The 18,597-nt window shown below is 53.0% G+C and overlaps 8 protein-coding genes and 1 non-coding gene across 9 annotated transcripts; 3 read left to right on the top strand and 6 right to left on the bottom strand.

The window, feature by feature from the left end:
* Positions 1 to 161: 161 nt before the first annotated feature.
* Positions 162 to 946, top strand: VTN00DRAFT_6384 (uncharacterized protein; the record flags this gene model as incomplete). The annotated part of the gene is made up of 2 exons (XM_069433014.1): positions 162 to 306; positions 390 to 946. The coding sequence occupies 2 exons, from the start codon at positions 162 to 164 to the stop codon at positions 944 to 946; spliced, it is 702 nt and encodes a 233-aa protein (XP_069288816.1).
* A 38-nt stretch (positions 947 to 984) lies between these two features.
* On the bottom strand, positions 985 to 2,659 carry VTN00DRAFT_6383 (uncharacterized protein; the record flags this gene model as incomplete). The annotated part of the gene is made up of 2 exons (XM_069433013.1): positions 985 to 2,077; positions 2,319 to 2,659. 2 exons carry the CDS (start codon positions 2,657 to 2,659, stop codon positions 985 to 987), a joined length of 1,434 nt encoding a protein of 477 aa, XP_069288815.1.
* Positions 2,660 to 4,223: 1,564 nt separating this feature from the next.
* Positions 4,224 to 4,910, bottom strand: VTN00DRAFT_6382 (uncharacterized protein; the record flags this gene model as incomplete). Its single annotated transcript, XM_069433012.1, has 1 exon — positions 4,224 to 4,910. One exon carries the CDS (start codon positions 4,908 to 4,910, stop codon positions 4,224 to 4,226), a length of 687 nt encoding a protein of 228 aa, XP_069288814.1.
* A 1,297-nt stretch (positions 4,911 to 6,207) lies between these two features.
* On the bottom strand, positions 6,208 to 6,656 carry VTN00DRAFT_6381 (uncharacterized protein; the record flags this gene model as incomplete). Its single annotated transcript, XM_069433011.1, has 2 exons — positions 6,208 to 6,447; positions 6,651 to 6,656. 2 exons carry the CDS (start codon positions 6,654 to 6,656, stop codon positions 6,208 to 6,210), a joined length of 246 nt encoding a protein of 81 aa, XP_069288813.1.
* Positions 6,657 to 6,698: 42 nt separating this feature from the next.
* VTN00DRAFT_6380 (uncharacterized protein) lies at positions 6,699 to 7,196 on the bottom strand (the record flags this gene model as incomplete). The annotated part of the gene is made up of 2 exons (XM_069433010.1): positions 6,699 to 7,034; positions 7,089 to 7,196. 2 exons carry the CDS (start codon positions 7,194 to 7,196, stop codon positions 6,699 to 6,701), a joined length of 444 nt encoding a protein of 147 aa, XP_069288812.1.
* Positions 7,197 to 7,466: 270 nt separating this feature from the next.
* Positions 7,467 to 13,013, top strand: VTN00DRAFT_6379 (uncharacterized protein; the record flags this gene model as incomplete). Its single annotated transcript, XM_069433008.1, has 6 exons — positions 7,467 to 7,817; positions 7,967 to 8,015; positions 8,085 to 8,885; positions 8,993 to 9,084; positions 9,138 to 11,800; positions 11,858 to 13,013. 6 exons carry the CDS (start codon positions 7,467 to 7,469, stop codon positions 13,011 to 13,013), a joined length of 5,112 nt encoding a protein of 1,703 aa, XP_069288811.1.
* An 851-nt stretch (positions 13,014 to 13,864) lies between these two features.
* Positions 13,865 to 15,172, bottom strand: VTN00DRAFT_6378 (uncharacterized protein; the record flags this gene model as incomplete). The annotated part of the gene is made up of 1 exon (XM_069433007.1): positions 13,865 to 15,172. The coding sequence occupies one exon, from the start codon at positions 15,170 to 15,172 to the stop codon at positions 13,865 to 13,867; it is 1,308 nt and encodes a 435-aa protein (XP_069288810.1).
* A 917-nt stretch (positions 15,173 to 16,089) lies between these two features.
* Positions 16,090 to 16,217, bottom strand: VTN00DRAFT_t94. The gene has a single exon. It is a non-coding gene; the product is annotated as a tRNA-Ile (tRNA).
* Positions 16,218 to 16,639: 422 nt separating this feature from the next.
* Positions 16,640 to 18,268, top strand: VTN00DRAFT_6377 (uncharacterized protein; the record flags this gene model as incomplete). Its single annotated transcript, XM_069433006.1, has 1 exon — positions 16,640 to 18,268. The coding sequence occupies one exon, from the start codon at positions 16,640 to 16,642 to the stop codon at positions 18,266 to 18,268; it is 1,629 nt and encodes a 542-aa protein (XP_069288809.1).
* Between the last annotated feature and the right edge of the window lie 329 nt (positions 18,269 to 18,597).

The raw sequence follows: 18,597 nt of genomic DNA, 5'->3' as shown, positions 1-18,597 counted from the left end.
AAGATCGAGGAGCTCCACCTCCGCGGCGATCTAAAGGGCAGACCGCGCCCGCCGTCTCGACCCGCACAGCCTGACACTGGAACCTCGAGACGTCTGTCTGGACGTGAGAACTGGGCAGAAGATCTCAATTGCGAGAGTCAGGATAAAAAGGACTGCCCGCAATGTCATCCAACAGTCCAGAGACGCGACGCGGGGCTCTCATCGTCGTCGAAGGCCTCGACCGCGCGGGGAAGTCCAGCCAGTGCGAGCTTCTCCTACGCGACCTCCGCGATCTGGGCCACCAGGTCAAGTATATCCGCTTTCCAGGTAGTCTACGGTCTTGCCAAAATCCTCCGTGAGACGGAATTTATTCAGTTGAAGCTCCTACGGAATTCTAACATTCCCCACAGACCGAAGTACGCAGATCGGAAAGCTGATAGACGCCTATCTACGCGGTGAATCGCAACTCGACGACCACTCGATCCATCTTCTCTTCTCTGCCAATCGCTGGGAAGTCGCTCCACACATCCAGGAGTGTATCGCAAAGGGCATCACCGTCATCGTCGACCGCTACTCATACTCGGGAGCTGTCTATTCGGCCGCAAAGGCCAACCCGAACCTGTCCCTTCAGTGGGCGTGGCAGCCAGAGGTCGGTCTTCCCCGTCCTGACATCTGCCTCTTCCTCAGTATCTCGCCCCAAGAGGCGGCGAAGCGAGGTGGCTATGGCCTGGAACGGTACGAGACCGACACCATGCAAAAGCGGGTGCGCGAGCTGTTCCACTCTCTGTTGGAGATGCCGCATAACGACGAGATTTGTGTCATCGACGCTGGGAGGTCGGTCGACGAGGTCCACAATGACATGCTTGAGCCTGTCTTGGAATGCATGAAGAATGTGGATGCCATCGGGCCTCTGAGGAAACTCGGGCCATGGTCCTTTATTCCCAGCGGGGAGAATCATTCGGCTTGAGCTCAAGTAAAAAGGAGAGTTGTTCCCGGAGACAGGGCTCAGTCTATAATTTCAGCGTCATCCCAGTCACTATCCTCGATCACTATCTCAACCCGCGACGGCTGCTTGCTTTGAGCCTTGGGTTGGTCATTAGAGTCAGAGTCAGAACCAAGATCCAGGGTTTCCATCCAGTCGTCATCTAAATGTAGTTCATCCTGGTCATCCTCGTTGCACACCTCATTTCCATATCGCGCTTCATCCAACCATGGCGGCTCGTCAAGGGTAAATTCAGCGGTGCCCGGATGCCGGTCCCCATGCTTCTCTCGATGTTCAGCAAGATCATGATCTTCCTTTCCTTTCTGGCCTGAGCCATCATCTTTGGCAGCACTCCTCTTCCTCTTCTTGAATATGGCCTGGATCTCCTTCTCTCCGCGGGTTCGCAGACTCAGTTCCTTCATCAACGCAGGCCACTTGACGGTTTTTTTGCAGGCAGGACAGCTGCCATCCATTGGCACCATCTGGTCCGGAACCCCGGAGTCTTCCAGAAACCTAGTCGATAGACAGATCAAATGGCAGGCGCATCGACAACCTGTCTCCGAACAGACAACTACCAGATCATCCTTCATAGACAATGCTTCCTTGCATACCCCGCAATCTATCCGTTCCGAATTATCCAGCAGAAACAGTGACTTTTCCAGATACCCCTTCATACCACCGTAGCCAATATCCAGATGCTGGACTCCTCTACTGGACCTAGCAGTAACACCGTCTTTATTATTAATCTGCTGTCGAGTAGCAGTGGTAGCATCCTGCGAAGAAAGAGGCATCGTATCCAAAACGACCTCTACATTGTCAGGAAGCAGACCATCGACCCGCTCCGACCACACCTGCCACACGCGGTAGACGTCCTCAGAGAGGAAGCGCACTTTCAGCCGCCAGCTGGCGAAGTACGTCGACCGCAGCAGGAGATGTAGGTCTGCGAGATGGCTCGTCAATGACCTCCCGGAGCGCCGCTGGCGGCGGGTGGTAGTAGTACCTCGGGGCTTGTTCCCGCGCGCTGTGTGGGGGTCGATGCGGACGTCGGCAGCGTGCGCGGTGTTGTGTTCGATGGGCTCGATGTGCCGCGATCCGCCTGCGTTTTGCCATGCCCACCTGGTAGAAGTCGAAGGTTATTAGGTTGGTGTGATCCATTGGGAAAGAAGAAAGCATAATGGCCAAGTATAAAATATATGGGAATAGTCAAGTTTCTGAGAAATAAAAACAACATTCAATGACGATCTAATGATCTCATCCATCCATCCAGCCATTCCCACGAAGTTACCTGGCACAGTACAATTACCTAAAATTAAGCCCTGGATGTAGAGATAGGAAAAGCCAAGAGATAGGTACTCACTCAAACTGCAACGCCGCGATCCGACTCATAAACCCCTCAACAATCACGACCATCTCCCACGGCCTCAACTTCTCCCTCGCGGTCCGGTTCGCCCCGCCCCTGGCGGCCCCGTTGTGCTGCGCCAGCCGCCGCGCCGGGTTCGGCGTCGACCCGATGTAGAGCGAGGCATGGCGCACCGTGGAGCGGAGGAGGTAGGAGCAGTAGAAGGCTGGGATGGGTTTTGGGTGCTCGGTTGGGGAGTGTGTGTCTGGGGTGGTGGTATTGTTTTTGTTGCTGGGTTTAGGTACTGATCGGGACGCGGATGTCGACGTTGACTCTGATGTTGATTTTGATGCCGCCATGGGGTGTTGTGTTTGTTCTCATCTCATTTCATTCTTCTCTTTTGTTTTGTTTTGAAATGATTGGTCCGTCGATCAGAAAAGATGGCTCAATGAGTTAGTCCAGTTGGATAGGTAAATACGGAGCAATCGATTGACCGATCAAATGCTATGATAATTCAAGCAAACAGACGCGATCATCGAATCGATAGTCCGCTGAGCTCGCTCCTCTGGCGCATCGCATGGTCAGCAAGCCATGGAAGCCAAGCCAAGCGCGCGCTGCGGCCTGAGCGACTGTCACATGACAGTCCTGTCAGATCAGTAAGTAACTGTTAAGTTAGTTACAGTGAGTGTAATTATTAATGGAAACAAACATCCATTTCATTCCGATCTTGCCCAGTCAGTCACTGAGTTGGTCCGGGGTGGCGCCACGCCTGCAGGCAGACAGACAGACCTCAGGTACCTAGTTAGGTAGGTAGATAGGTAAAGGGTAATAGGTATTGGTTGATTTGAATTCTATATTATGATAGTCGGGTGAGAGAAGCAGTAATTCCTTGGTAATAATAAGCATAACCAGTACAGTACCAATGGCTGGGCAGATGTTTTTTACATACGCAGAGGACCGAGTAAGCTTTTACCCGCGTGTACAGTACAGTACCCGACAGGACACATACACTTACGTATGACTTTTAAGATCTCTCATTCCTTGGAATGATGAAGTTAATTTGTAGTAAAGCAGGGCAGGAGCAAGTAAAGAGTGTGTGGGTGTCTAGTCAGCGGAAAACTGTTTCCATATAGTACACTGTATAAGTATTCTATCGCAAGTGATTTATGATTATTTTATACTGTAAATATATTTACACCGACATTTCAGGATGATGCCTCCTATTGTTCGCTACTGGATATACTGTACATGGGGCACCTACTGTGTTACTAGCTATTTTAGATATAAACGCCTCTCCTGGCTACTAAGGTTTTCCCTCGGCGTTTGCGAATTCTGGGAGGATTCCGGGCAGATGTCGACTATTGAATTAAAGCTAGGTAAGTAAGCACCGTACAGGATAGATATTTTATGTTTATTGGTGGAAAATCACCATGTGAGCCAAGCCCAGCCTTACATCGGAGAAGTCACACCGACAGGCGCTGTATGATTACATCCGGCTTATTAACGCTTGCTGCTGCCGTGTAAAATGATGTACATGTACCAGGTACATATATAGGTCATAATCTACAATAACCACTCATCTTGTAGTGCATGCATGACGTACCCAGGTGGCCCTGACGTGCTTCTCTATAATTACATGCAAGATTGAATACATAGTTGGAGCGGATGACAGGGCTGAGAATTGCAAATGCATTAAATAGCCATTTGATGGAACAGAAACCAGCCCACGCAATATCACTGCCCGCGTCTCTTTGCGCTTGTCGAAAATTTCCCTGCAAACGTATGCAGAATCTCCTAAGCATATGCTTTCCATTGCACCGGAGGGGGGAATGATACAATTGTTTTCTGACTTGCGCTACAGCGTGTTCTGTACCAAGCTCTCATGTATCAAACCACAGAAGGTCCCGGACTAGATCCAAGGCGTTAGACGTTTGATTGTTGCCTTTGCTGGTGGGGACTATGGAAGTCAACCTGCAATATGCAGTCTGGCCGTGGCGAGAGATATGAGAGCCCCATGGATGAAAGACGAGCCACAAGGTCTTGGAAGAGGGTGGCTCTCAGCAGCTGTTCGTCGAATGCAGGGGTGTTACGGGCCACAGTGGTCATGAACGAGCACTGTAAGAAGAGCTTTTTTGTTCTCAAGTTTGGCAGTCGCAACATCAGAACCTCAAACCACAGCGACCACAGAGCGAGATCCTTCTGGACAAGGCAAGGCGAAAGATCAGGGAACAAGGAGAATAATAGATCGTGACTGGTCACGGAAATATGGCGCATCAAGTTCCGTGCATTCTTACTCAAGCCCTTGAGGAAGAATCTTATTACTCTCAGGTCCATTTTTGTCTCAAAGAGGAACTCAAATTTTGTGTAGAGGACATACTCGCTGTCGTCATGTAATTGGCGGTTCGCAAATATCAACTGGCACCTCTCCTCCCTAGGAAGACTGGCCCCTTTCAGGATGCGAGATTGTCCGGGAATCTGAGGGCCAGTGTGCACAGCTTGTACGCGAATAACAGGGCCAGAGAGATGCCAGGAATCATAAGCTTTGTAAGCAAAGAAGATGATCCTCTGGAGCACTTCGCGGGGGATGGTGAGAAGGCGAGATTGCTGCATCGCCACGGCTTTTGGATGATGGAAGGATGTACCAGATAAGAGGATGTTGACTCCAAGAAACTCCACGACTGGCTCGGATGGGTTGACAGGATGCCTTGCTGAACGGGTGACGCGTCGAGAGATGAAGAGTAAGAGAAACAAGACAACATATTGCCCTAATGAGAACACATGTGACCTGAGCAGTTCCGCAGGCGGCTACCGCCGGGCAGGCACCTCTTGATGCTGTGATCTCTGAATAAGGCGGTAAAATACAGCAATATAGGCGGAAGCAGTCGTGGCTCCTGGAAGATTTTACAACTATGAACGTCAGCAAGTTGATACTTTTACATGGATAAGGCAGTCACAGAAGAATCCTGTAAGATGACCACAGCGAGTGCAATCATATCAATGGTGAAACTGTCAGTTAGAAAATTGGCCAGTGTATGGCAGAAGAGTAAATAGTATCCGTTCTGAATATACAGGCAACCTTGCATAGCAGAAGAGTTGGACTCATATTGTCCTGGAGGTTAGCTGATGTACGATGTCGGTAGGATCCAGTATACATAATGCCCATTGCTCTCAGTAAAGGAGTGACTTTGCAATTCTTGATTCTGCTTATGAAGAGGATCAGAACAACTTTGACTGACCACCTCAGGTGGTAGACGGAGTTACAAGAGAACAGTTGAGGTTCTCGAGAGGAACCTGGAGGTTGGAAAGCAGTCAGGTCGCGGTGCCGGTGATTGGTGCATAAAAGTGGAAACGCCTATTTTTGGTGGTGCGCCTTCGTCCCCGGCCTAAACCTTGAACGTTCCTAGCATTACGCGGTAGTACCTGAATGCACGGAGTACAGAGGACGTAATCTGTCTCCCGACATATACACTGTGCAATAATGGCCGGATTGTCCTTGGAATAGAAGGGATGAGGCGCTTAATCCTCCTTACGGCTTCTCCCTGTTACATCCTAAAGCTGCCTGTATTGGTTTCTTGGGTGGTTTACCAACGGAACCACATCATTCCACGCAGTCCTCGTGTATTTGTCATGGGAGGCGAGGAAACCGGTAAAAATATTGTTCTGGAAGGACTGCCAGCAATGAATAGAGACTTTGGTAGGTGAGAAAAGGATCTGAGGGGAAAGGGGTTGAAACTAGCTGCTTCCGGCTATGCCTAATCTACCTAACCTACCGAATACATATCTCCCAGATACAGTGTTACTGTATCTAACCCCTGTTCTCTCGCAGCACATATTGCATTGTATACATACAAAGTACTAGATGGTGTGGTGCTTGTCAAAGAGATTATGAGCTGGCTCCAACAAAGGGTCAAAATAGGACTGGCCAGTTTGATAAAGGAGATAGCCATGGATTTAGGTCGGGCTTGTTGCACAGCTCAGTGTCCTGCCGTTTATCAAAGAGCCCCTGGAGAGGTCGGAGCAACTCTTTGTCTCCATTCTGGTACCGAACTTCGGAAGAGAGCGAGACTGATGACCAGCTTATCACCAACGTGGTGTATGGCCGGTTCTCTTCGGACCCACTACCAAGATGTGCGCCGAAGGACACGAGCTAGTAAAGGCAACGCTATTAGTAGGACAACGCAAAGGGTATGCATGTCGATCGCACTGAAGAAGCGGGGGTGGGAGAAAATAATGATGATGATGATATGCGAGGGTATCAGCAGTTAACACAAGACCTCGCTCGACGTCGACCGCGGTTGACAGCCACCAAAGAACGGTACGATACCATACAGTCGTATAGGGCATACATACCGACATCCCAACCACCCAGGCTGTTTTTGGCAGCTTTGCCAAGGCGGGTTATCGACCGACCACATCACGTTCCTCCAGCGCAACCACGGTTGCGACTGGTTCTGCCTTGACAAGAGACGTTGGGTGTGCAGAGGATCTCGAGGGGTCGTGGATGGGGTCGAGGTCGACGGTTGTGAGACGGTCTGCCACCAGCAGTGAAGGAGACCGTCCAGATCTGACCACGACGTGGCCGATAGGACGAATCACGGCGAGTCTCGATCCGTCAGATTCGACTGTCGTGCATCGCGCAGAGCCGCGGCGTCGCCCGTTTGCGTGCAGGTGGTCCGTGCCTGTTACGGACACGGCGTACGAGACGGTACGGTACGTCGCTACCGGGGACGGGCCCTATCAGGCGCACCGTGGCACATTTTCATCGGCGACTCGAGGCCGTCAAGCTACCGCCGTCGTCCGCCCCAGACCAGCCTTACCCTCCAGCCAGAACTCCTGCCGCCCGCCGCCCGCGGCGCCCTCACCCTCTATCGCTGCTCCATCCTCTCCATCCTGCATCCTCTCCGTTCCTCTTTCACTTTCACCTCTCCGTCCTCCGACCCTCCGCCTCGGGCCCTACCTCTTTCCCCCCTCTTTCCACCCCCAATTTCACGCCCGGGTCTTTCATCTTCTACCTCCTATCGCTAGACAAGCTCGAATCGCGTCCTCTCCTTCCTTTCGTCGTCCGGCGTTCCGGTCCCTCCAATGCGTTGTTCGCATCCGTCTCACCCACCCTTCCGTCCTTGATAGACACAGTCTCTCACGCCTCCACCACGACGCTGCGCAGAGATGGTGGCTCCGTCGTCCGCGGGAGGGAGTTCGACCAATCCTCCCAAGGTCAATCGTACGAGCAGCACCCACCCGTCCTATTCTCACAATGTGCCCTTGAGCGCTCGACGCTCCGCCCCCCTCGACCTGTCGACCGTCGAGCGGCGTGGCCAGCCGAATGCCGCTCGAGAGCCCGTGAAACGCGTCCGTCCTCATGGCCTGCAGGAGGCCCCGACCTTCCGTCCGACGGAGGAGGAGTTTAAGGATCCCATGGAGTATATTCGCAAGATCGCGCCGGAAGGGAAGAAGTACGGGATCTGCAGAATTATCCCACCAGAGAATTGGAACCCGCCATTTGCAATCGACACTGAGGTACGTGTGCGGATATATCCGGTTCCTGTGTCCCGAGTTGTTTCATGTGTCCTCGCTCCGTCGTGCCTTTGTTCGAGCTGGAGCCGCGCCCTGCTTTCCCGCTGGTGTTGTTGAAAGGACAGAACACAGTACTGACCATCTCGGTATAGCGATTTCACTTCAAGACCCGTCGACAGGAGCTCAACTCGGTCGAAGGAGGTATGACCCAGCGTTCAGCCAAGTTTGCTGCCGGTGGAGCTCCGCAGCCCAGTTCTGACCCAGAGCCAGGAACCCGTGCGAACCTGAACTACCTCGACCAGCTTGCCAAGTTCCACAAGCAACATGGCACCAACCTGAATCGCTTCCCCAGTGTCGACAAGCGGCCTCTCGATCTGTACAAGCTCAAGAAGGCGGTCGAGGTTCGGGGCGGATTCGATCAGGTCTGCAAATTGAAAAAGTGGGCCGAGATTGGACGAGATCTGGGCTACAGCGGCAAGATTATGTCGTCCCTGTCGACGTCGCTGAAGAACTCCTATCAGAGATGGCTACAACCCTACGAAGATTATCTCCGTGTCGCCAAGCCAGGTGTGCAACAGCAGTTGGAGCTCGAGCATGGGGGTCCCTATACACCCTCTCCCCACCCGTCACCGATGAACAAACGGCCAACCCCGTCGAATTCTCAGCATGAGTCTCCAGCCATGCAGGCATCTGCCGCCCTGAACGCCTCGATGGAAGTGGATAACACCCCCGAAAAGCCTACACCGCCGGCCGAACAGCCTCCACGCCCCACGTCTGGGTTCACGGCGGTCAATGCTAACCCTGGAGGGTTTACGGCGGTAAACAAGTCGCCTTCATTTGTGGCAGTGAATAGCGGCCAGTCACCTGCTGTGAAGCGGGAGCCGGAAAATGGCAATCTCACTCCAAAGAGCGTGGCCGAGCATTCCTCCAAAAGGGACAGCCCTGCCGTGAACGGTAATGGGTCTCACCCTCTCAAACGCGCTATCAGCCACGATAGCCTGACAGGTGGTTCTCAAACTGAAAATGGAGAAGGTGATGCCGGGGGCCGGAGAAGTAAACGACTCAGGAAAGGTATGTCAGACAGATGGACATCATCTCGCATTCTAGAGGATGGTTTCAACTTGCTCTGGCCTCAGAAGGATTGGTGGCTAGTCGGTTTACTAACTTGATGATTTCAGATGCACCCCCCACCGTTGCTGGATCGCACATGAGTCTTCTACGGCCCGCACCGCCTCGTAAGGGAAAGAATGGCAACCGCAGAACTGGCGATGTAAGTCTTATTCTATCATTATTGCTACGGTCTTAGCACTAACTCCCATTTAGAAATGCGAAAACTGTGGCAAGACCGATGACCGCCCATCGATCCTGGTGTGCGATAGCTGTGAGAACGGATATCACAAATACTGCCTCGATCCTCCTCTTAATACGGTCCCGGAGTACGACTGGCACTGTCCTAAATGTTTAGTGGGCACGGGTGAATTTGGATTCGAGGAAGGGGGCGTGTACTCGCTCAAGCAATTCCAAGAGAAAGCAAACAATTTCAAAAAGAACTATTTCGCACCAAAGATGCCGTTTGACCCCGTCCTGAATACCCACAGACGTGAATCCGAGGACGACGTTGAGCGCGAGTTCTGGAGGCTGGTTGAGAGCTTGACCGAGACCGTCGAGGTCGAGTACGGCGCAGACATCCACTCCACCACTCACGGTAGTGGCTTTCCGACTGTTGAACGGAATCCTCTTGACCCGTACTCTGTCGATCCCTGGAATCTGAATGTCCTCCCCTTCTACGGGGATTCTCTCTTCCGGCATATCAAGTCAGATATCTCGGGCATGACAGTTCCTTGGGTCTATGTCGGCATGTGTTTTTCAACTTTTTGCTGGCATAACGAGGACCATTATACGTACTCGGCAAATTACCAGCATTTTGGTGCCACGAAGACATGGTACGGAATTCCAGGCTCCGATGCGGAGGCCTTTGAGGAGGCCATGCGACAGGCAGTGCCGGAGCTATTCGAGACGCAGCCGGATCTCCTGTTTCAGCTTGTCACTCTGATGCCGCCGGATCAGCTAAAGAAAGCGGGCGTCAATGTATATGCACTAGACCAGAGGGCTGGGCAGTTCGTCATCACGTTCCCGCAGGCCTACCATGCTGGATTCAACCACGGGTTTAATTTCAACGAAGCTGTCAACTTCGCCCCTACAGACTGGGAACCTTTCGGTGCCATGGGCGTCGAGCGACTCCAGGCCTTCAGAAGGCAGCCGTGCTTTTCGCACGACGAGTTGCTGCTGACAGCTGCTGCCAGAGACACCACCATCAAGACCGCCAAGTGGCTGGCACCAGCGTTGGAACGAATGAGCACCAGAGAACTCAACGAACGAGCAACCTTCATCGCCCATCATAAAGAGATAGCCCCGCACAAGTGCAAATTCGGCTCCGACGACGCTTCTACCGCGGGCGAGTGTCAGCTGAATTTCGTGGTCGAGGAGGAGGACCTTCCCGAGGATGACTACCAATGCAGCTACTGCAAGGCTTACAGCTACCTGACGCAATTCCGATGCCACAAAACGGGAAGGACTGTCTGCCTAATGCATGCCGAGACTTACGACTGCTGCGGGGACTCTCTGACACAAAGACTGATGGGACCCGACCATACTCTACGCTACCGGATTACGGACGATGCGTTGAGAAGCCTCGTACAAAAGATCCAGGAGCGCGCTAGGATCCCGGAGGCATGGGCGGAGAAGCTCGACAAGGTTCTGGAAGATGAACCGAAGCCTCAACTAAAGGTCCTTCACAGCCTGCTAAGCGAAGGTGAGAAAATCCCATACCATTTACCTGGCCTTCAAGATCTTGCGGCCTTTGTCCAGCGGTGCGATAAGTGGGTAGAAGAAGCGAATAACTACATCACCCGTAAGCAACAGAACCGCAGGAAGAACGAAAAGGCGTGGCGCAAGGGTAACTCCGTGAAGGCCGCACAGCTAGAAGAGCGCGATCGTGAACTTCGCAGAGTGGAGAATATCCACGCCCTACTTGCAGAGGCTGATAGACTTTCCTTCGACTGTCCACAGATGGCGGCCCTGGAAGAGAAGACCCGCGAGATCGAGAAATTCCGTCAGGAAGTTAACGTCGCACTCATGAACCCCCATCTACGATCGATCCAGGAAGTCGAGGATCTGGTCGAATCGAGCCGGAATTTCAACGTGGATATCCCCGAAGTAGAGAGTTTGGAGCATATCCTCCGGCAGATGAAGTGGAATGATGATGCCCGTCGCAAGCGTGATCGATACCTGACCCTGCAGGAATGCCAAGAGCTGATCCAGGCCGGTGAGCAACTGGGACTGACTGACAACAATGACCACCTGCTCTACTTTAAGGACCTGTGTCGTCACGGTGAGACCTGGGAATCTAAAGCCAAGGAGTTAATGTCTGTAGAAGCAGTCCACTACCAGCAGCTCGAAGCGCTGTCCGCACAGGCATCCCGTTTCCCGGTTTCTCCCGAGACTCTTGCCCAGGTGGATGCGATCCTGACCAAGCAACGGGAAGCACAGAAACAGATCCAGAACATCTACGAAAGGAGTAAGGACCCGGACTTTCGCAAACGTCCCAAGTACAAGGAGGTCCGCGAGCTCATGGACTCGCTCGAGGAACTGAACAGCCGGCCGAATGGCGCGATCGATCTGGAGCGAGAGCAGAAGCGCCACGAGGACTGGATGAGGAAGGGAAAGAAATTATTCGGCAAGGCGAACGCCCCTCTGCACATCCTCAAGTCTCACATGGAGTACGTCGAGAAGAGGAATGCTTCCTGCTTTGATTTGGAGGATCGTTGCCGTCCGCCGGTGGAACCTGCATCGCGGGATAATAGCCCCGATGGTCTTCTCGAGAACCACAATATCTGGGGCGGTAAATCCCGGAAGAGAGACGTTTTCTGCATCTGCAGGCAGTCGGAGGCTGGCATGATGATCGAATGTGAAGTCTGCCACGAGTGGTAAGTGCTTACGACTTGGTAGGTTATTGCGGCGTGTATATGACTGACAGGTCCCAGGTACCACGGTAAATGCTTGAAGATTGCGAGGGGAAAGGTCAAGGAGTTTGATAAATACACCTGTCCGATCTGCGATTGGCGCAGGAAGATCCCTCGCGATGCCGCCCGTCCCAAACTCGAAGATCTTCAAGACTGGCAGGCTGAGATTCCCACTTTGCCCTTCCAGCCTGATGAAGAGGAGGTCCTTGAGAACATCATCAACCAGGCGTCCACGTTCCGTGATTTTCTGCAAAGCTTTACCAATGCGGCGTGCACAACCACCGAGGAGGTTCCAACATTGATTTTCTATCTCCGAAAGATCGAAGGAGCCGAGGTTCTTCTGGCTTATGAGACGAACTTTTTCCGTCAAGAAATCCATAAATGGGCACCCGTCGCTCCCGAACCTCCTCCTATTCTCGAGCAGTCGCTTTCTACGCGGAAACCCCGTCCAACGAAGCAGCAGAAAATAATGGCACAGTTGGGCGTTGAACGGCCAGAGGACCTCCCGCCTCATCTCCGCTCTAAGCAGCCTGCTAAACGAAAGTCGTCAGAGTCTCATGCGTCCCGGCCACCTCCTCTGCAGCCAGCGCCTCAGACTCCTGGAGAGGCCCAACGTTCTGTTTCCGCTGGCAATGTACCGACTCTGAGCTCTCTCTCTGGAGCGCAAACGTCCCAGCCGTATCCCTTCTCAGGAAACTACTCTCTACCCGCGAGCGATGCCACCCCAGCTTTTGCACCTGGATCTTCTTCTTCTGCCTTCCTGCCACATGCCACTGTCCACTCTCCCTCGTTTCCTCCACGCTCGCCGCCGCCACAACACCAGGGGCTTGATCAACCTCTGTTCAGCCCGACAAGCTTTAACCGTGAGAATAATGAGGGACCGTCGGGTGTTGATATGAATGACAATAACCCGTTCGGCAGCAGCCCCCGCCAGAACCTTGATGACGTTTTTGCGGATCTTACGAATCAAGACGCAGAACCCGAGCCTGAGCCCGAGCCCGAACCGGAGAATACTCACGCAAACGAAGCGTTGGAAGTTCTAGATGCAAGTAATGGCGGGGATAACTCAGCCTCTCCTCCTGACGGCGGGGATGCGGAGTCCGGTGAACGTGAGCGGGCAAATGACGAGACTGGTGGTGAAGGAGACGGGTCGCCGAACTTAGGAGACGATTTTTGAGCGATGGTTACCGGCTTGCTCTTGCTGTTTACGGGTTGCTTGCTATCTTGTTATGGTTTCTTTTTCTGGCCCTTCATGATTCCTCTTTCGTCTGTTCTCTTTTAGGGCTTATAGTGGGTTTCGGGGTTACTGGTTTCGGTTGGTCATGGACAAGTTGGGGATTCATGAGAAACTCGGTTTTCTATTCGTCTGTATCCCACTACCAGATCGAAGCATCCGGACGGCGTTGGCAAGAAAGCGGCTTCTCTCTCGGAGTTACATGTCGTTTTTCTACATGTCCTTGCAGGTGCTCGCTCGATCTGTCCCGACTTGTCGGTCACTTCCTATATATAGGGCCGCTCTCTGCTTTGATCCCCGGCCCTATGCTCTGCTCCGCCTAATACATCCGGTTCGTTTTCGTTGTTTGAGGGTCCGCCTTGCCTTTTATGCAAGGTCTGTGTCTTAGAGGGGCTGGATATGAGCAGATGAGGATGGTGTTCCATGTTGTGCGATGTGCCTGCCTTGTGCTTGTGCTGGGTTGCAAACCTGTCTTTTGATATGTTTGCTTTATGAGCACGATGAATTCCTTCTTTTTTTCATTTTCTGTTTTTGCTTCATGTTACTGTAAACCTAGCGGGGGCGATACGGTCAGGTAGATTCTGTTTCTCAGATGCTTTGTTCGCTGCGACGTCTTCCTCTTGCAGCATTGCGCTGTCTCTGTTGTTTCTTCTACTGTAATATTAGCTCGCAAAAGAAATACAACTTTGTATTTTTATCAATTTCCATATCCATTGAGGTATCTGGCAAAAGTTCGTGTCATATCTAACCCACACACATCATCAAAGGAGTCGGTAGCTTGTAATATGTGCATCTTAGATATCCGCATATGCTCCCAAAGCTGACTGCCCGCCCGTATGCATGAACAAGACATTGACCTCGTCCACACCAGAGATCCCTTGTGCGCCAACTCGAGCAGACCAGTCCTTCACAATCTCTCCCTCGGCCACCCAATGCATCATCCCCCGCAGCACCTTACCCGTATACACCGGATCGACAACGACTCCATCAACATGAGCCAGGGTCTCGAGCGCCGCCTTCGTCTGCGGATCGAACAGACCATAAGCAGCGCCCACGAAGCGATGATCAAGCCGCACATCATCCGGCGTGATATCTCTCTCCGGATCCAACCCGATCAGGCCCGCCGTCGCGCGGGCAAGTCTGAGGATGCGTTCCTCGTGGTACGCGCGCGGTTTCGTCGGCGATGTCAAGATGCCAATGACCCTTCGCGGTGGCAGCAGCCGCCCGTTGTTCTGGATAATAGCTTCCGTCTTCTCCAATAGCTTAAACCCCGCAATCAACCCCGCCAACGTACTCCCGCTCCCGCACGCGACGAAGATGTAATCGAACCTGCCACCACCACCACCCCCTGACACCGACAAGCTCAGGATACTCTTCTCCTGCGCCGCAATTTCAAACGCACACCTCGCGTACCCGAGCCCTCCCAACGGGTGCAAACTCGCCCCCGACGGGATCCAATATGGCACTTTGCCCCTCCCCCTCAACTCCTCCAGGACCTTGACCGGACCGACGAGATCGTCCTCCACGACAGCGGAGTCATCCCCGGGAGGTACGATGCGTACCTCCGCGTCGAGAAGCTTACAGAGCTGGACGTTCCCCGTCCGGAGGAAGGAGGCGCGGTCTGTGGTGGTTCTCAGACCCGCGCCGGTGTTCTCGTGCAGGAGGACGAGGGAGTCGAGGCATAGGGAGGATGCGACGGCGGCGACTTGCACGGTGTGGTTGCTTTGGATGGCGCCTTCGGTGACGAGGGTTGTTACTTTGTTGCCGTTGTTGTTGCTGGTGTTGTGGCTGTTGAGGATGTCTGGAACGATGTACTCCAGTTTGCGGTACTTGTTCCCTGAGGCGGCGAGTGGGGAGGAGTGGTCTTCGCGTTTGGCCCAGAGGGTTATCCGGGGAGAATCTTGAGACGATACGCTGTTTCTTTCACTCTTGTTTCTGTTCAAGGAGGATGTCAAGTGCGGGAGGGGGTGGATGGGCGATGGATGCGGGTAGCGTAGGGGGTAGAAGGGGATCTGGGAGAAAGGTGCGGGGAGGGTCAATCTGTCTGAGGCAGTAGCTGCTGCTGCTGCTGCTGCTCCTCCTGCGGGTAGTTGTGGTGGCATTGTTGTCGTTGTTGTTGTTGTTGTTGTTGTTGTTGTTGTTGTTGTTGTTGTTGTTGTTGTTGTTGTTGTTGTTGTTGTTGTTGTTGTTGTTGTTGTATTTCTATGAGAGAGGATGGGGGTTTGATCTTTGTTGCTTGGAATGTGGTGTAGCCGTTAGTTTGGATGGAGATGGGGGTATATATCTGTACAGAGGGTCCTTCAATTTCTTTTTATGTATAGAAAAAAGGGAAAAAAAGAGAGGGAGAGAAGGAAATGGCCACAAATGAATGTCTATTAAATATCTGGGTGTTTATAGAGCACTTCCGCCGCACAAACGTGATATTAGATCTGGATGGTCAATCAGCTTAAGTTCGATGTTACTACTGCATGTGATACTTGTGGTTAGTAAGCAGGCGCCGTACTCCGTCTAAGAATGCATGTACGGAGTGCGGAGTGCGGAGTGGCAGTAGTACCGGGTATCTCGACTTGCGGGGTGGCACCGTGGCGGGGTGTGATGTGGCAGGAAAAAAAGGTCGGGTTTCGGGGAGGGTCAAGGGTGGAAATAAAGCAAAAGTGAGATACTAATACTACATACAGCCCATGCACATCGACTAGCTACCTAAGATAGATAAGTTACAGTTGTAACTGCCAGGCCTATTTCGATGAGAATGTTAAATAGAGGGTGATGAGTCACAAGTTGAACCAGGGGACAAAAGTCAATCTATCTCCTTTATGTCCTTTTCAGGAAACATCTGTCCAAACTAGGTCTAGCCCAACACGTGATCCGTGTGCAAAAATAAAATTAGCTTTTTATAGTAATGACCAGCGGAATCTGGTAACATGTTGTCAGACAAGGTGTGGGGCGACTTGCACAAAAAAGGTCCCTCCCTAATGTTGCAGGGGCAGGGGACAAAAAGATCAAGATAGCAAAAATATTATAGACCAGGCCAGGATCGAACTGGCGACCCTTGCATAGCTTCCGCGGGTCTGCGGCTCATACAGCACCTACCCTTCGGGGGTAGATTACCATATAAGAGCAACGTGCTAACCACTACACCACTGGTCTATAGGTCGGCTTCCTAGGTCCAAATTTGTTACTTGGAGTATATCAACACATCTGCCGAAGGAGGCATCGACTTCAACGTCATATGATAGCTGCAGGCGCAGAGAGGTCCTTGTACTGTACCTACTGCGCAGTAACAGTTCTGCTGCGGTGGTCCTTGTTGTGTCAGCATATCATGTCCGGGAGAGTGGTTCATTCGCATAACCGCCTATGTAGAAAAACTGGAGCACAAGAAATGGCAGATGAGACAACAAAAAAAAAGTAAAAAAAAGTGGACTTTGAAATTATATCTCTCGACACGTGATCTCTAAGCGGACGAAGGCGGTGAACTCGGATTCTGCCGGGGAGTGACATCACAGCGAAAGCGCAACAACAAGAAGATGAAGATCGCCTCTTGACATCTCGCCAGGTCTCTCCTCGTCACCATGCTCCCCGAAAACCGCCCCCTCCAGCTCAGCCTCCTCCAATTCCTCAGACAGGCCCGCAACCTCCACGCCCAGCATGTTGCCGGCACCTCCTCCTCCGCGCCCATCTACGTCCTAGGCAACCCCTCCGCAGACCTCGACTCCATCATCTCCGCTATCATCTACTCCTACTTCGCCAGCGGTAGCAGTCGCATACCCATCCAGCAGCAGCAGCAGCAGCAGCAGCAGCAAGGTGCAAGACAATACATCCCCCTGATCAACCTGCACGACGTCCCCTCAGGCTCCGAGCTGCGCAGACTCCGCCCCGAATTCGCGACCGCATTATGGCTCTCCACGAACCCGGCCGTGCCGTCCAACGACGGCGATGTCGCAGGGTGGGCGAATGACGCACACTCCGCGGCCAACGTGCTCCGCGATCACGCCCTGACGGTGGCGGATGTGAAGGCGCATTTGCGGCGGCAAAATACTACCAACTGGAGCTTCGAGACGATAATGGTCGACTGGAACGCGCTGCCGGTGCGCTCGAAAGAGCGTCCCGGACGCGGTTCCCTGGACACCCTTCCGGGCGTCGAGATCGACGTCGTCGGCTGCATCGACCACCACGTCGACGAGGCCTTTGTGCCCCCCGCACCGGTCCAGGATCATCCGCGCCTCATCCAGCCCGGCCCGGGATCCTGCACGTCCCTGGTCGTCCGTGAACTGCGATCGCGGGGCCTCTGGCCTGAAGAGACGACGACAGCATCGACCAGTACTCATGAAGACGAAACCGGCCGCGCCGCGATCTACGAAGCCCAAGCGGCCAAACTCGCCCTGGCAGCCATCCTGATTGACACGACGAACCTGACCGCCGAAGGCAAAGTGACCGAGGTCGACCGCACGGCCGTCGCCTTCCTCGAAGCCAAGGTCCAAAGAGGTTACGAGACGCAGCAGCGCAGCCTCCTCAAACACAGACACCCCCAACCTCACCGTCAACAACAACCCCCGGTCCCCACCCCCGGCGGCGACCCATCCCTCGAATGGAACCGCGCCAACTTCTTCTCCACCATCCAACGCACCAAGCACGAGAGCCTCGACTTCCTCACCCTCGACGAGATCCTGGGCCGGGACTACAAGGACTGGACCGAGGCCCCGGCATCCACGGGGGAAGACACGGGCAAGACCCTCCGCGTGGGCATCTGCTCCGTCGTGCAGCCCGTGTCGTACCTCGTCGCCAAAGCCGGCGGGGTGACGGCCTCGGGCGCCTCATCGGGCGCCAAAGCGAGGGAGTTCCTCACTGATCTGCGCAATTTTTCGCGCGATAGGGAGTTGGATGTCGTTGCTGTTATGACGGCGTTCACTTCTCCGTCCTCTGGGGACGGGGAAGGACAGTTCCAGAGGGAACTGTTCGTGTGGGCGGTCAACGACACCGATAGCACTGCTGCCTCAGGCACGAAAAGGTTCGCGGATCGGGCCGTGCGGGAGCTGGGTCTGGAGGAGTGGGATGGAGATGGAGGAGCGCCAGAATCGGTCGATATACGAGCGGAGTTGAACGGTGAGAAGGGGGGCTGGAAACGCGTGTGGCGCCAGACGGACGTGACGAAGAGTAGGAAGCAGGTTGCGCCGTTGTTGAGGGCGGCGATTGCGGAGTGATAATGTTTAATAAAATAGAAAGAAATAAAAAGAAAAAAAAGAAAACGGAAATAAAAAAAGAACAATAATTAATGATAGTAGGAATGGCCCCTTAGGCAAGAAGAGATAAGTGTAAAGACCATTGTGCATTGTCTTGGAGCTTACCATGTTAAAAAAGAACTAGGATAGAAGCTACTTCGATGTTATGATTAATGAACAGGGACGAGGAAAAAAAGGGGAAACTGATTGATATTGATATGATTTCACGAATCCGATCCGATCTGATTGATTACTCCTAGACAAGACAAGAAAAAAAAAATAAGAGCCAACATCCAACAACGGGAATCATT

The sequence above is a fragment of the Thermoascus crustaceus genome (assembly GCF_041956765.1).
Source record: "Thermoascus crustaceus strain CBS 181.67 unplaced genomic scaffold VTN00scaffold_3, whole genome shotgun sequence".
Taxonomy (NCBI): domain Eukaryota; kingdom Fungi; phylum Ascomycota; class Eurotiomycetes; order Eurotiales; family Thermoascaceae; genus Thermoascus; species Thermoascus crustaceus.
The sequence above is the reverse complement of the archived record's forward strand: the minus strand, read 5'-3'. Positions and strand labels throughout refer to the sequence as shown.